Source organism: Oppia nitens, unplaced genomic scaffold (assembly GCF_028296485.1).
Source record: "Oppia nitens isolate AA-2021 unplaced genomic scaffold, nextdenovo-longstitch-racon4-pilon3 scaffold5_pilon_pilon_pilon, whole genome shotgun sequence".
Taxonomy (NCBI): domain Eukaryota; kingdom Metazoa; phylum Arthropoda; class Arachnida; order Sarcoptiformes; family Oppiidae; genus Oppia; species Oppia nitens.
This window is the reverse complement of record NW_026533243.1, coordinates 3,347,753-3,365,261: the sequence shown is the minus strand read 5'-3', so window position 1 is coordinate 3,365,261 and position 17,509 is coordinate 3,347,753. Positions and strand designations below refer to the sequence as shown.

At 28.6% G+C, this 17,509-nt stretch overlaps 4 protein-coding genes across 4 annotated transcripts; 3 read left to right on the top strand and 1 right to left on the bottom strand.

Annotated features, from left to right (window-relative positions):
* The first annotated feature begins 1,212 nt into the window (after positions 1-1,212).
* LOC128961385 (uncharacterized) lies at positions 1,213-1,923 on the top strand. The gene is made up of 2 exons (XM_054307619.1): positions 1,213-1,641; positions 1,698-1,923. Exons 1-2 carry the CDS (start codon positions 1,341-1,343, stop codon positions 1,856-1,858), a joined length of 462 nt encoding a protein of 153 aa, XP_054163594.1. The 5' UTR covers positions 1,213-1,340; the 3' UTR covers positions 1,859-1,923.
* An 85-nt stretch (positions 1,924-2,008) lies between these two features.
* Positions 2,009-2,775, top strand: LOC128961337 (E3 ubiquitin-protein ligase NRDP1-like). The gene has a single exon (XM_054307565.1). The coding sequence runs from the start codon at positions 2,120-2,122 to the stop codon at positions 2,729-2,731; it is 612 nt and encodes a 203-aa protein (XP_054163540.1). The 5' UTR covers positions 2,009-2,119; the 3' UTR covers positions 2,732-2,775.
* Positions 2,776-3,005: 230 nt separating this feature from the next.
* LOC128960855 (activating signal cointegrator 1 complex subunit 3-like) lies at positions 3,006-10,370 on the top strand. The gene is given in 7 exon segments (XM_054306996.1): positions 3,006-3,195; positions 3,247-6,005; positions 6,069-6,677; positions 6,745-6,921; positions 6,996-8,439; positions 8,442-8,731; positions 8,790-10,370. Coding segments are annotated over 6 exon segments (6,822 nt in total). The 5' UTR covers positions 3,006-3,195; positions 3,247-3,269; the 3' UTR covers positions 10,356-10,370.
* Positions 10,371-11,489: 1,119 nt separating this feature from the next.
* LOC128961487 (endo-1,4-beta-xylanase A-like) lies at positions 11,490-12,566 on the bottom strand. The gene is made up of 2 exons (XM_054307734.1): positions 12,512-12,566; positions 11,490-12,444 (listed from the first exon to the last, which is right to left on the bottom strand). Exons 1-2 carry the CDS (start codon positions 12,553-12,555, stop codon positions 11,490-11,492), a joined length of 999 nt encoding a protein of 332 aa, XP_054163709.1. The 5' UTR covers positions 12,556-12,566.
* Between the last annotated feature and the right edge of the window lie 4,943 nt (positions 12,567-17,509).

Sequence of the window (17,509 nt, the reverse complement as noted above, 5' to 3'; positions counted from 1 at the left end):
TAGTCTTGTATTACACCTAAAAAATATTTGGAGATTTTTTAATTAACATATTTATCGGAGTATAGTATCATTTATAATTTTATTTTTATTATATTAAAAATTTTCAGTTAAGAATATTGTTTTTAAAATATAAAAAATTATCAATTGTTTTCAATCTATAATTTGATTTGGTTTTATATAAATACTAAAAATGTTTAGAAATTCAATTATAATATAAAGAATAAATTTTAAATATAAAGAAATGRTATATATTATTAAATAATTACATTTATTATATGGTTTTTAGTAATAATAATAATTATTATTATTGAAATATTAAATAAAATTGGATATTGTATAACAAGCATTTATTAAAGTAATTTTGAATTCAAATTCAAAATTTTACACATAATTTCACTGTAATTGTCATTTATTGTAATATCAAAAAATAAAGTAAATAAAAATTCCCTTTTTTGTAATAATCAATTTTGTGATAATTTATATTATAATATATTATTCTATCATAATTCAAATAGATAAGTTAATACAGGTAAATAATTTTAATTAATAAATTAATTTTTGCAATATTAAATAAATAATTGACAATTAATAAATGYAATATCATGTAATTAAAATTGTCAAAATTACACTCAATTTATATGTAGTTAATATTGAATGCATATATTTTACAGTTTTGAAAGAATAAATATGAATATTCTATTTAAAAAATATATATTTTATACAATTAAACTTATTTATTGATTATTTATTTTTTTAAAAATAAACTATAATTATGACCATATATTTTACAGTATTTGCTAAAATCATTTAAGCAATTATGGGCTAAGTTCTAGTTATTATTGTTTGATTAAAATTTATTATTCAATATAAAAATATAATTTAAGTTTTAGATTCATAAATTTTTTTCAGATATTTTTTTAATTAAAACTCAATTTGTATAATGTATAAGAAAATTTAAAAATAATTAACTTAAAATATAATTTTATTTATTTGTTGTACAAAATAATTCATCATTTATTATAAGTTGAGTGACATCTATAGTAATATATATTATATATTATACATTAATACATTTAATTACATCATTAGATATTAATAGTATTTATTTTATTTAAGTAATATAATATCATATATTATATAATACATGTATTATTGTATGATTTAATTATATTTTATTGAAAATAATGCGATAAAATATATTACGATAAGTTTGATGTGTCATAACAACTGATATTATACATCAATAGGTGCTATAATTAGTGAATTTAGTCAACACTTTATTTGTCAATATTTCAAAGTAATAACTAAAACAACGATTATTGTTGTGATTAACGACAACAATGAGTGACCAGATTTTTGGCGGAAGAGAGATATCTCATATATCATTGAGTTGTGAAAGATATTTTGACATTGGGTTTGGCATCACTGACATTGGTATTCAATTGACACGATTGAGACCCTCACGAGTGTTTGCAAGTATTGTCTTGTATTTCGATGCCATTCGTGAGTTATATTATTATCGAGTGACCAGAAGTAGTGGTCAGACATATGATGTCATACTAATTCATTTAACCGATGATAACATCTATAAACGTCTTTACAATATACTGGACATTCCTCAAGAAAATTTCGATGCGGAAGGTTTTGATGCAATTATTTATAAAAGACATGTTTGTCTAACATTTGTTTTTCTGCAGATGTCGTTCACCGATATTTTCGGATCTATTTGAGTCAACAAATTGATGTCCAATTCATCAATCAAATCAATCAATGGTTAATATTATGTGGACGTCCTTTCAGATTCATTGAATTACCGCAACATTTGGTCGACCAGTTGTTTGATCCGTCGAGACTGTGATAATATATTGTTCACCAACTGATCCATACTTTTGTTATTTTAATTGATCCGTAAATTCAATTAATTTCAATAAAATAATCAATTTTTCAAAACTGTTTCATACAAATCATAAATTACGTCAATTATTGAACAATAGTTGAAATCATTGTTTACACGACGTTATTGAGTGATGTAATTGTAAGTCAATTGACGACACATTTATTGTTTGTATTATTTGATTGTCATTTGACTGACCATTGAATGCACTCTTGAGGTCAACAAATGCCTGGCTTTGAGACCAATCGTTTCGTGAACTTAGAGGTCATCGATGGCCTCATTGATGAACTCAGATGTAGTATTTGTATGAATATCTACGAGACAGCTGTCCAGACCTGTTGTGGCCATAATTTCTGCTACGGATGTCTTAAGCAGTGGATCCAAAGCAATGGCGATCGTAAAGAATGTCCCGAATGTCGACAACTGTTGTCTTCAAGAAAGAGGTCTAACAGTGATAATAACAATACCATTATTATATCCAGCGATGTTGTGGTCGATAAAAACAGTAAATTGAATGCAATTATCGGTAAATTGAAGATCAGATGTGACTATGAGTGGAACGGATGCTCTCTTGTGATGGCATTGGAGTCACTGTCCGCTCACCTAAAGGAATGTCCGCATAGATTGTGTCCCACGTGTTGTCTCAATGTTGGCCCGAGTCGTGAACAACACAACTGTATCGACCAATTGAAGAATGAAATGAATAACTGGAGGAATAGGTTCTTAGAGACGGAACAAAAGTTGAAAGAAATGTTAGTTGAAAACAATGAATTGAATCGACAGGTGATGTCATTACAGAATAGAGTCAAACCTTATATAAAAAATAGAGTCATTTAAACATTTATTGAAAACATTTATATAAATCATATATTAATACAATAATATAATAACAATACTGTATTAGTAATTAGTAATAATTAATAATAAAATACATATAAATGAATGTTAAAAAAATAATTACTATTTCTAACTTTGTATTTATATTTTTCTGTTTAATTCAATTATTGTTAAACAGTATATACTGTACATTAAGCTGTACTGACAACTGAGTAGTACTGTACTGTATTTTATAGCATTAAATTTACAGCATTTATGTGTTAACTTCACTAATAGACTGTATAGTAGTTTACAACTTATATGAAAATAACAAAACAAGTAATGATTATTACATAACACACACATTGATTGACACAATAAATGTAATCATATTTCATAACCAAAACGTTTAACACATTAACATATGATTTATAAATTGCATGTTATTTACAATTGAATATCATTTCATTGATTGCATTCAAAAGGTTTGTATCGTTTGTTTGGTTTAATAAATGTCTAAATATTTTGTTTATTAGTTTTGAAGACAATTGTCGCTCACATGTGGTCTCAATTGATCGCATCCGACGGCCAACCTTTTTCGTTGTCTGGCTATTTGCGGACATATAGTTCGGTTAGTCGACCGCCAAATGAGTTTGACGAGTGTCCGGATGACCACTCATTTTATCGGTTGCAAAGACAACGGGTTTTACAACAAAAACAACGAAACATTCTTCCGCTTTGGACAGATGTCAAAGATTGTCTAAAAGATGCCTTTAAAAGACACTCAGATAATATAAACCACAAAGAATTCAATGTTTTGGTCCGACAAATACTGGACATCAGTCGCGAATGTGTTGGCATCGGATCTTCAATGGATTTGGTCGAGTCTTCGGCCGTCTATATCCTACAGGTTTTTCACGACGCGAAATATTTACAGCAAATATTGGGCGTCACTTCACAACAGATTCATGAATTGGAGGAAGTGTTCGGCCAATTGTCGGCTAAATTAATTAATAATGCTTACGAATTGGCCAAATCTATATTGGATTTGTTGGATTTGGAAGACAGGGAAAGACTTTTTATGCCTTATAATAGACGACAAGAGTACCAATCATGTGATCGTCAAGTGAAGAATAAGAACTTGGATTCAATGGATATGTTTAAAGATGAAGACGAATGGTGTAACAATGGTTTGAAAGACTTGGGAACAGATTTTGATCCGTTTGTTGATAACGTCGATATAATAGTAACGTGGGATTCAGTTCTGGATTTAAATGATGATAATAGCAGTCAATCAACAAATAAAACAAAGAAATATGAGTTGTCTTTTGAATACAAAGACAGTAATAATTTAAAGTCACAAAACTCTAGTCATAAGATCACAACAGAGATCATAAAATATGACACAACTAATAATACTGTAGAAAATGATTTCGGCATTGAATGGCTTAATATTGAACTAAATAAATACATTGAAGACTACAGTGCAAAACATAACGATCCATTTTATATGAATATTGAGACTTTAGTCGATACAGTGATTGAATGGATCAAAGCAAAGAATAAGAGCGACGAAGAACTGGGCGCTGATATGCACAGTCTTTTAGGTGATGACTGTTTACCACTAATTGAAAAAATAGTTAAATACAGAAAACTAATTAAGATTTCATACAAACAAATGTATTGCGAACCAAAAGTTGATAACATAGAAGTGAACGACGATTTTTTGAATAAGAAAAAACAAATTGCCAGTACTTTCCGTAACGAAAGGGGACCAGCAATCGCACCGGCAGTTGTGGTACAGACAGCTGAAGAGAAAAATTTAAAGAAACAATTAAGAAAAATGGAAAAGAAATTCAATAAGGAGTTGAGTAAAGATTATGATTGTTCGACAACAACTAATTTAACTTATGAAGACATCGAGCGAATGAAACAACAACGAGAAGCACAACTGTATAGTGCAATGATGGCACCACTTTTCAGAGACGAATCAAATGTCGAATATTTAGATCGATCTGAGTATCCGTTTGTGTTTGATTCGATGGTAGAGACGAAATCTTCAGCTGCTTTTATATCTGGAGCCAAAATGACACTTCCATTGGGTTTTGTACGTAAAGATCAACGCCGTTGGGAAGAGATTACAATTCCCGTACCCCCGCCTCCACCCGAAGGTGTTATCAATGATTTTAAACTCATAGATATTGAAAGTTTGGATGAATTTGCGAAAATTGGTTTTAACGGAATTAAACAATTGAATAGAATTCAGTCAATTGTCTTTAAAACTGCTGACACCACCAATGAAAACATGTTGATTTGTGCGCCTACCGGTGCCGGTAAGACCAATGTTGCAATGCTAGCAATAATTGCACAGATTAGAAACAACTCTCGTACCGGAAGTGTTCACGACATTGATTTGGATAAGTTTAAGATCGTATACATCGCACCAATGAAAGCACTGGCCTCTGAAATGACTGATAATTTTTCTAAACGATTACAACCTTTCGGTATTCGTGTTCGCGAACTGACCGGTGATATGCAGTTATCGAAAAGTGAGATAATGAGTACTCAGATGTTAGTGACCACACCTGAAAAATGGGATGTCGTTACTAGAAAAGCAAAAGGAGACGTCCAGTTACTACAATTGGTTAGACTTCTTATCATTGATGAGGTTCACCTGTTGCAGAGCGATAGAGGACCAGTAGTCGAAGCTTTGGTGGCCCGAACTAAGCGCTACATTGAGTCTTCACAAACAATGATTCGTATGATTGGGTTATCGGCAACATTACCCAACTATAAAGATGTCGCTGAATTTTTGCGCGTTAATCCACGTTACGGACTGTTTGTTTTTGACAATCGTTTCCGTCCGGTGCCGTTAACTCAAACATTTATTGGATGTAAAGCAACGCAAACGATGCAAATAATGTATGATATGGACGATGTTTGCTATGAGAAAGTTCATGAAATGGTAGCAAAAGGACATCAAGTGATGATATTTGTTCACGCGAGGAATGCTACTTATAGGACAGCCATCAATATGAAAGACAGGGCGCATAAATTGGCTCATTTGAATGTATTTACTTGTGATACATCTAGACTTCCCGGCTCAGAGCAAATGTTACGCCGCGCCCGACATAAAGGTCTTCAAGAGTTATTTGACTCAGGATTTGCTATACATCACGCGGGAATGTTAAGACAGGATAGGAATGTTGTAGAGAAACTGTTTCGCGCCGGTGTTATTAAAGTATTGGTTTGTACGGCAACACTGGCCTGGGGTGTCAACTTACCCGCACATTCGGTATAAATATTACTTTATTATAATTACATAATTTAATGTGATATTCATTGCATTTGCATTTAGGTTGTGATTAAAGGCACGGAAATGTATGATTCAAGTCATGGAAACTTTGTTGACATTAGTATGTTAGATGTGATGCAAATCTTTGGACGCGCCGGTCGTCCTCAATATGACACTGAAGGTCACGGAACTATCATTACAGCCCATAATAAACTTAGACATTATTTGTCACTTTTGACAAATCAATTTCCAATTGAAAGTAATTTCAAAAAGTATTTAACTGATAATATGAACGCAGAGATAGTTTCTGGAACTATCTCAACAATCGATGAAGCGATTGATTGGATTAGAGACACATATCTATACATAAGAATGAGAAAGAATCCGCAGTGCTATGGAATAACACCTCAAGATATTAAATACGACACTGAGTTATATGAATATCGACGTAAACTTGTCACAGAATCAGCTGAAGATCTGGATAAAGCAAAAATGGTTAGGTATTCACCAGAGGCCGGAACGCTTGATCCCACAGATTTAGGTCGTACTGCAAGTCATTACTATATAAAATATGACACAATTATGAAATTTAATGAAATGATAAGCGAAGTCATGGACGAGAGGAATATTTTTGCTATGATTGCGACCGCACAAGAGTTTGATCAGTTAAAGGTATAAATTGATAATTTATTCTTAAATTAACAATAAATTCCTTAAAATTAATTTAAATTTTTAAAAGTCACGCGAAGATGAATTTGAAGAATTGGAACAATTGTTAAGACAAGAATGTCATTTGGGTGTTCCGGGAGGCGTTGAAAATAAGAACGGAAAAGTCAATATTCTGATGCAATCACAACTTAGTTGCGCTAAAATGGATAGCTTTTCATTGGTGTCGGACGCCATGTTTGTAATGCAGGTCAGCATTAATTTATATATTTAAAAAATTACATTTATTTATTAAACACATTATGATATTTATTAACATTGAAGAATGTGAACCGCATCTGCAGAGGATTGTTTGAATGGGTTTTGAAGAAGGGTTGGGCTATTTTAGCACAACATTTGCTTAAAGTGAGTCAAATGTTTGAGCGCCGTATGTGGGATTGGGAGACACCAATGCGTCAATTTGATGAAATTTCATTTGAAATAATGGAAAAGTTAGAGAAAATTAAACCGTCGCTAACTATTGATCGGATTAGAGAAATGAATGCCGACGACTTGGGCCGATTGGTTCGTTTTCAGAGATACGGAGAAACACTCAAACGATTAGCTGATACTCTGCCAAACGTTGACATTGTGGCCACTCTTAAACCAATTACAAGAACAGTTTTAATGGTTCAGATAGAGATAACGCCTAAGTTTCGATGGGATGACAGATATCACGGAAAGATATGCGAATCATTTTGGTTATGGCTTTCAGATATTGATTCAAATCATATTTATCACAGCGAGTTATTTAAGTTCACTAAAAAACAAGTCATCAAAAAAGAGGTGCAAAAAATCACATTTAATATTCCACTTCTGGATCCCGATTCTCTTCCCACTCAATACATCATATATTGTTCATTTGATCGATGGTTAGGAAGTGAACAAGAAGTATCACTTCCCTGTCGACACTTAATCTTACCTGAAAAGTATGTTCCTTACACTAAACTCTTGGATTTAGATCCATTACCAGTGACAGCACTTAACAATCAATTATATGAATCGATTTACAAGTTTACACACTTTAATCCAATTCAAACACAAATATTTCATACTTTATACAAAACTAATCAAAATGTTCTGTTGGGTGCGCCCACCGGTTCAGGCAAAACAATAGCCGCTGAGATTGCAATGTTGCGTACATTTGACACCAATCCAAGTGCTAAAATAGTTTATATCGCACCGCTTAAAGCACTTGTAAGAGAAAGAGTAGAGGATTGGAAAGTAAAAATTGAACAAAATATGGGTCGACTTGTTGTGGAACTGACCGGAGATATGACTCCAGATGTTCGGGCCATTATGGCTGCCGATATTATTGTAACAACGCCTGAAAAGTGGGATGGAATTAGTAGGAGTTGGCAACAGAGAAAATATGTTAGAGATGTAGCGCTTATTATCATCGATGAGATTCACTTATTAGGTGAAGATCGCGGACCAGTTCTTGAAGTGATTGTTTCGCGAACTAATTTTATTCGTCAGAATTCATCGCAAAAAATTAGAATCATAGGTCTGTCGACAGCCATTTCTAACGCACAAGACTTAGCCAATTGGCTCGACATCAAAGGTGTCGGTTTGTATAACTTTAAGCCATCTGTCAGACCAGTTCCTATTGAAGTACACGTAAATGGTTTTCCGGGTAAAAACTACTGTCCTCGTATGGCATTAATGAACAAACCGACCTATAGAGCCATATTACAGCACTCACCTACAAAACCAGTCCTCATATTTGTGTCTCTCGACGACAAACACGTCTCACAGCTTATGATTTAATGACATTTTTGGCCAATGATGGGTCTCACGACAAGTTCTTACACGTGGATAGAGAATCATTGRCAGCCGTTATACAAAATGTTAGGGACAGTAGTTTGAAAAATACTCTCGACTTTGGCATTGGTTTACATCACGCAGGTCTTCATGAAAGAGACAGAAGTATAGTCGAGGAATTATTTTTGAATCAAAAGATACAGGTTTTGGTCACCACTGCAACACTTGCCTGGGGTGTCAATCTTCCGGCACATGCGGTATAAAATTATTTATTTTGAATTGTCTAAKAAATTATAATTTTATCATGTTTTACAGGTAATAATTAAAGGCACCGAATATTTTGACGGTAAAAAGCATAGATATGTGGACTTTCCCATTACTGATGTCTTACAAATGATGGGTCGGGCCGGTAGACCACAGTTTGATACATCTGGTGTGGCCATAGTCTTAGTACAAGACACTAAAAAAGAGTTTTATAAAAAGTTTTTATACGAACCGTTTCCCGTTGAGTCCAGTTTACTATCTGTTTTGACCGACCATTTAAACGCCGAGATAGTGTCCGCCACAATCCATACAAAACAGGAGGCATTAGAATATCTCAACTGGACTTTTCTCTTCCGTCGCGTTATTAAAAATCCATTTTATTATGGATTAGAGAGTATTGAAACCAATGACATAAATAAGTTTTTATCAAAAGTGATTGACTCATCGTTAGATGAATTAATTAATAATATGTGTATTACTGTTGACGATGACGAGCGCACACTATGGTCCACACCATTGGGTCGAATCGCATCATTTTATTACATAAACCACACAACTGTTTATAACTTTCACAAAGCGTTAGGTGATCATAACGTTGATGTTGATTATGCTTTACTTTTAGATGTACTTACAAATGCTTACGAATATAATGAATTACCAGTTCGTCATAATGAAGATGGACTTAATGCTGATTTGGCTAATATATGTCCCATTAATATCACAAGATATGCTATGGACAGCCCTCACACCAAAGCTAATCTCTTACTTCAAGCACACATATCACGTCTTCAACTTCCAAATACCGATTATTTTACAGACTTGAAGTCAGTCTTAGATCAAGCAATTCGTATAATTCAAGCGATGATTGACGTCTCAGCACTGGCTGGTTCTTTGCCAACTGTTCTTAAAATTATAACTTTGCTTCAAATGATAATACAGTGTCGTTGGTATCACAATAATCCAATGCTAACACTTCCCGATGTTAATGAAGATATGTTATATAGAATTCCTATAAGAGAGTCATCGCTTTCTTATCTTGTAATGAAAGCTATTACCGATAGTTTTGATGGTCTCAATCAAACACTTAGCCCATACATAARCCAACAATTTGTGATTAAAAATATTTACGAAACTCTTATAAAATTTCCATTAATAGAGTGTTCATTAAGTTTACTTAAAAGTAGTAATGAATCAAAAGATAATAGAAATAAAAGTGAATGCATTTCAATACGAATTGATGCGACTTTTAATCCATCAAATGAAACACCAATTGTTGTTCAAACAAACACAGAATATACACTTATTTGTGAATTAAAGAAACGTCGACCTAAGGGAGGTTCCCGTAATAGAGACAATACTAGCGGTTCCAACGCTAGAGCTTTTGCACCAAAATTCCCGAAACCTAAGGATGAAAACTGGTTTTTGATTTTAGGTAATATTGATAGAAGAGATTTATTAGCTCTAAGACGTGTTTCTAGTATTGCCGGTAAAACACACCAAACCCTGACTTTTACAACACCAGACACTGCGGGTACTATTGTTTATACTTTTTATTTAATAAGCGATTGTTATCTTCATTTCGACCAACAATACAACATATGTTTGTCCGTCCAATAAATTTTATTTGATTTTTATATTATATAAATTTCTAATTTATTAACTTATTAAAAATTATTCTAAAATTTATAATGTTTTTGAATTAATTTAATGGTTTGAAAAAGTCTCCATTGAATTAAAATTAAAGGAATATAATGTTAAAAGTAAATTTGTAAATGAATGTGATTTTGTAAAATTTACAAATATATTGATAAATTGTGATATTTTTCTCAACGATTTTTCTAATATTTGTAATTATTTTTGATTAAAAATTAATAAAATAAATAATTTAAACTTATTTTTTTAAATTAAATTTTTATTTGTAATAGCATACAGTACTTACACAGTAATTTTATTATCATAGCCATATCTATGATTGATATTTTATTATATATTTATAATACTGTATTACATTTAGTATAATATAATAAACACTTAAAATCACTTTCACCTGCTATTTATATGACCTTGGCTAATAATATATGATACAAATATGGTATTAATTTGTATCGTATAATAAAATTTATTATCTGAAAATTGTTTATAATATATTTAGTGCAATTAAAATATAAAAGTATTTTGATTATCAATATAAAAGTGATACATTGTTATAAGTTGTGTAACTTTCTCATTCAATGTGATTACGAATTAAAATAAAACATAGACTGAAACAATTTTTATTAAATAGTTAAATAAATATATTTTTATAGACTAAAAATGATACTGTATTTGACTAAATTTAGTAACCAATGAGACTTGAGTTTCATATCTATGTAATACATTATACAGTATTAGTTGTTATTATAACGAGACTTTAAATTGAAAGTAAATTGTATTTTTATCATAAACTTATAATAATAAAAAATCAAATAAATAAATAAATATTAGTCATAGTTTTCATAGACTAAACTATATTTTCAAATTGATTTTTAGATATATACAAATTGATCAATTTTTATATTTTTAATAAATATTTGTATAAATTTATATTCCTAACTATCCGTTACAATTCTTAATTAAATATTTAAGTCTAAAATGTTTTATAAGTTTTGATTTAATTGGATAACATTTTATAAATAATTATACGTTAACAAAGCGTTAGATAGTTAGTTATTAATAATTATAATTTGGAAATTTATAAGTAAAACTTTAGATTTATTTTAAGGCATTTTCAATGGCTTTGACTGCAGGTTTAGCATTATAGTTGTCATCCCAGGGCAATGCATCTCCATATCCTGAAATCGATTTAGGAATCCACGAGTAATTATCGCTGAACTCCCAGGTTGTCACTCCAACACAACCCTTAACAGACACACATATGTTAACCACTTTTGCATAATCTTTTGCCTGTTGTTCCCTTTGTGCAGCACTGGTCGGTAATTTGATACGTATGTCCAGTTCAGTGATGGCCACTTCCAGTCCTAAATTGACAAATCGTTGCAAATTTTGTTTCATATCTTTAGGTATCTGTCCGAGAGCTATGTGACATTGAAATCCTATGCCATGTATTGGTATTCCCTTTATTTTTAATTGTTTGACAAAATCATACAAAGCGKTACTCTTTTTATTGATTCCTTCAATACTATAATCATTAATATAGAGCTTAGCGTTAGGATCAGCTTTATGTGCCGTTTGGTAGGCCTGCTCTATATATTCTGGTCCGAGAGTGTCCCTAAATATAGATTTTCTTAGTTTATCACCCGATCCGTCATCATTGATAACTTCATTAACCACATCCCACGCATATATTTTTCCTTTAAAATGTGTTACTTCTGTAGTTATGTGATTGTCGACAACTTTCTTAAGTTGTTTTTTRTTGCCCTTTAATTGATTGACATAATTAGGTAACGCCCGGTGCCATAACAATGTATGTCCACGAACTTTCATGCCATGATGTTGTGTCAAATTGACCAATAGATCTGCCGGTTCCCATGTATACTGATCCTTATGTGATTCAATAGATTCCCATTTCATTTCATTCTCAGGTGTGACACAATTGAACTGTTCGGTCGCCAGTTTAGTATATGTTGTGTCTGATAGACCCCGAGTCGTGAGTGCAGATCCAATGTATATGTGTTTTGCTTTATCACGTAAACCGGCATCACTTGACCTAATCATATACTGTGTGTTAAATAATATCAAACAAATTATTGTAAAGTTGTTGAACAAATGCTTACATTAAATTTATTAAAAGAAAAAACAATTTTATTAAATTATTCATTTTATTAAATTTATGTTTTATTTAATCTAACGTTTATAAATTTATTAAACCATATGCTTTAAAGTTAATATTTTTTAGTATTGTTTTTTAAAAATGTTTAATTGTTTTATATTAAAAATGTGTCCTTGATCGAAATTAATTATTTCCATTATAGCTAAAAATGCAAGCTTTTAAATATAAAATATGATAAAACATTATATAAATGATCTAGCACAATATTATTCATTCTATTTCATAGTAAATCCTTTATTTTATTAATTGTTTAGATTATTGACTAACTTTTAGATCACAATCATTGGACTTGTAATTCAATTATTGAATCATTACAATGACATGTGTTTACAGCACATGCATATAATTTAATACTTAATTATTACTATTACTTTGACTTTATTGTAATTAGAGACTGAAAACTGACCTGATTTTTCAGGTCAGGTAAGGTCAGGTAAAAGTTAGGTCTCAGATCAGGTCAGGTACGGGTCCGAACACCTAAATTTTTGAGTCAGGTCAGGTCAGGTCCGAAAATTTTTTATTAACTATTTAAGCGACAATTATTAGAAAAATGTCACAATCAAACACAAAATTTATTAAATTTTTATTTATGAAAGGTTTGTATAAATTAAACAAAATATTACAAAAGATCATAGTTTGATCTAATAAATAATAGCATATTTACTTTATTAGTATCTAAATTAGATCTACGATCAGTTATCGTTAATCCCGCGTAATTAAAATTACGCTCACTGGACAAATTTGTTGCGGGTATAGTATGAATAAAATTAGCTAAATATGATAGTCTTGGATAAACAGTTGAATATTTGTCCCAAAACTTTATGACATCCATTTGATGATCTTCTTCAGACATTTTACATGAAATGTAACGCAAAAACTCATCTCTAATTGATTCTTCAGTATATGAATCGGATTTTCGGCAAATAATGAAACAAAATGTGATATATATAAGCTTTTTAACTGTATTATCAACTTGAGTGGCCATTATTGTTGAAGTTTTTGTATAATTTTCAATCATTGAAATTATTGTATCGTATTTTTCATTTATTTCGCAAACATTTGAAAACATTTTCAATTTTCTGTAAATTGGAGTCAATACAGTAGCGCAGATATGAAAATTAGTAACGATTAAATATTTGTCAATACATTCAATTAATTTAGTTTTAAGTAAATTAATCTCAGAATATTCTGATAAAAATGTCATTATATTAAGTTTTAAATTTTCTTTTTCTGGTAATACGTGAAATAGCGATGCAGTTGACTCACTACATAATTTTTTTCTTAGTGTCTTTAATGGTAACAAAAAATTAATCAATTCATTTAAAAGTTTTTCATCAATATTTTGAATAAAATGATATATTTTTTCATTTTCTTCACTGAGTTTTTGTAAATCATTAAAACTACATTTAATTGAATATAACATATCATATTTTGAATCCCAACGCACTTCAATAAATTGTTTTAATGTTATGTTAAGTTTTTGTTGAATTCCTGATTGCTTAACATATCGTACCAATTGTTTAGAGTTTTCAATTAAATTATCAATAATTTTAATATCATTGCATTCTATAAATGCATGTTTTTGCAAAAGATTCATGTTATGAGATGAACACCCTATCCATAGTATATCTTTGAATGCAGTTTTCATTGATCTTGCATTATCTGTAACCATAATAAAAGTTTTATTATTTAAACCAAATTCATTCAATATTTCGTTAACTTTATATTTTGTCAATAATGCTGTTTTATTATCGACTTCTTTGGTGCACAAAACTCTTGATTTTAATGAATTATTAGTAATATATTGAATTGTTATTGTAATATAACTGTCTTTAGTATTATCATTAACCCAATGATCACATGTTAAACCAAAATATTCAACATTTTCAATACTTGTTATAAGTTTAGATTTTAAATTGTCGTATATATTATTAACATAATTAGATACAGTTTTAGATGATGGCAATAGTTTATTAATGTCAATAAATTGGTTGTTTTGCTTATTAACTTTAATTAATTCATTTGCAAGTAATTTAAATCCATTTCCATCTATAAAACTGAACGGCAGGAGATCAACAGCACAACAAATTGCAGCTTTTTCTGACAATATTTTTTTAACAGAAGTATAATCTTTATACATATCCTTAATATTGCGAGACTTGACAGAGATTTTACATTTATCAATATGTCTTTTCAGGTGTGCATTACCTGTATTTGAATTATAGTTTAATAGTTTATCACATTTTATACATTTTACAAAACACGTGTCGTTACCATCACATAATACTTTTTCAAATAATGTCCAGACATTACTTTTCCCCTTTCCTATTGAATAACTAAGTCGATCACTTTTATCATTAACTAATTTTGTAATACTATTAATATTCATTTTAATTTAATTAATTTAAAATTACGATTTTATTAATTATTTTTACTTTTTTCACATTTAATCTAAAACTACTGCATGTTTTGTAGTATTTGTACAAAAAATTTTGTATTTTTGTTTTTATTACAGTATTTTAAAATTTGAAATAAAAATAGAAAAAGTTTAAATATTTGAAATACAGCATACAGTTCATAGAATTTTTTTTTGTTAATAATTTTTTTTTGATAAAATAATTTCGGACCTACAAAGTGAGGTCAGGTCAGGTCAGGTATATTTGTACCCTATGTTAGGTCAGGTCCGAGTCCGAGATTTTAGGTATGAGATCAGGTACGGGTCCGAAACTTTTCACTCTCTAGTAGATATAGTTTTTTACACAAATTACAAAAAATAATTAGATATTTTGTTGAATCAATAGTTACAGTAAACTAAATATAATGTTTTAATCTAATCGATAATTTATCAGTTTTACATTTTGTTTAGTATTATTTACTAAATTTATTAAAATTTAAAACTATTCAATCAATTAATCAAAAAAGTAAAACATGTTAATTACAATTATATAATTATTAATTATACATCACGTGTTAGTTTATATTATTATAATATAACGCGCGACTCATTGTTTCACCTTTTTTTTACTATTTATTATAAATATTTATAATTTTTTAAAATATCTTTTAATAATGTAATTCTGTAAATGGTTTATATCTCTAATTGCAATAACTTTAAAATCAAAATAAATAAAATTAGACAAATGATATTTTTAAAAACCAAATTTTTATTATTTGTTTTTTGTCTCTAAAAGATATACAAATATTATTTAAACAAATTATTGTGTAATTAAAAATAATATAATATTTATAAACAAATTTTATAGTATTAGTAGTAATTTAATAATAATAAATAACAATCAAATTTACCAAATATAACTTATAAATTAATATTTTATCTGTAGATAAATTTAATTTTAAATCAATATAAATAATACAAATACATGTATAGGACCACAGTTTTACATTTATTAGAAAAACTTTAAGTAAATTTAACACACAATCACCATAAATAGTGCTTAAGTTATAGTAATAAATATTATAAAAAACTAATAAATTAAATAAATAAATGTGTATTTGAGTACAAATGAGATTTTGTGGCATTTAATAGGAAAATGTGAGTTTATATAATAAATACTTTCAAAATAAATAAAACATTGAACACTTTCGGGTCATTTGTGTCATTAAATAACTAAAATTAATTGAAGACATTATATAATTTGTATTAAAATTTTTATAATATACAGTATATTCAAAAAAAAAGAAAGCCATTAACTCTAATCTTAAATAAAGAAAATTTCTTTACTGAGAATATTATTATTTATAATATTTATAATTCATTAATAATATCAAATAATAAAAACATTTATATATATAATTGTAATAATAAAATTTAAAATCTTTTGAAACAAAAACATAGTTTGCAAATAAACAGATTTGCAAAACATAAGACAAAATAATTAAAAATTTATAAATATATAAATGATAATAATATAACTTATTTGATGTAATTAAATGAATGGATCGGTATTATGCAAAAAATTCAACGTCTGTCCACTTTTTAATATGAAATATGAATTTATAGTGTAATTAACGATTAGATTATATATGAAGATTACAGTAGACTCACATTCAATTATCATCATTTACTGTATGTATAACTATATACTATGCAAACAATTTAACATTATTTTAACACATTATTTCTAATTATCAACAATTATAACTATATTTATTGGCTAAACAACTTTACTATCTTTATTTATTTTAAATTGTATAATAAATTTGTCAATTATTATTTCGGTGGGAATTTCCATATATGTTTAGCTTATCATTAATACTTATATAGAATATTCTTGTATAGAATAATAGTCAGGAACTTCTTAATTATGTAAATATTGTATTGTTTTCAATGAAACAACAAATCTTTAGTATTTAGTTATTGATATTCACAGTCATATTTGTTGCACGAATGCTATTTGTTTTATATTATAATAAAACAATTTCTTATATATTTTGTGTTTTCAGTTAAATTAAAAACATTACAAATGGCAGTAATGCTATCATACGTTTGCAAATCTTATCAATTATTTTTCTCAATGTTTTTATACATGATTTTAATTTACAGAAACAATTATTAACATTAGATAACTATCCAAATGTTGCCAATTGTTATTTTATTTTTTWAAACTAACAAAAATGTAATTAAATGTTGAATTTAATTATTATAGTAAATATAAATTATATTAACTATTAATATAAAAAATTCAATAATATTAAATTATTAAACTTTTACTAAAATAATTACTATTCAATTAGTAATTTGTTGTTTAAATAATTTCATTAATATATTTGTAATATGTTTGAGAAATGTTTATATAAGTGTATGAATTGATTGAATATGTGAATGAATTAAAGTGAACAATAAATTTATATAATATAAATATAACATAACATTTGTGTAGACGAGAATTGTGACAATTAATAACTTAAAATATATAATATA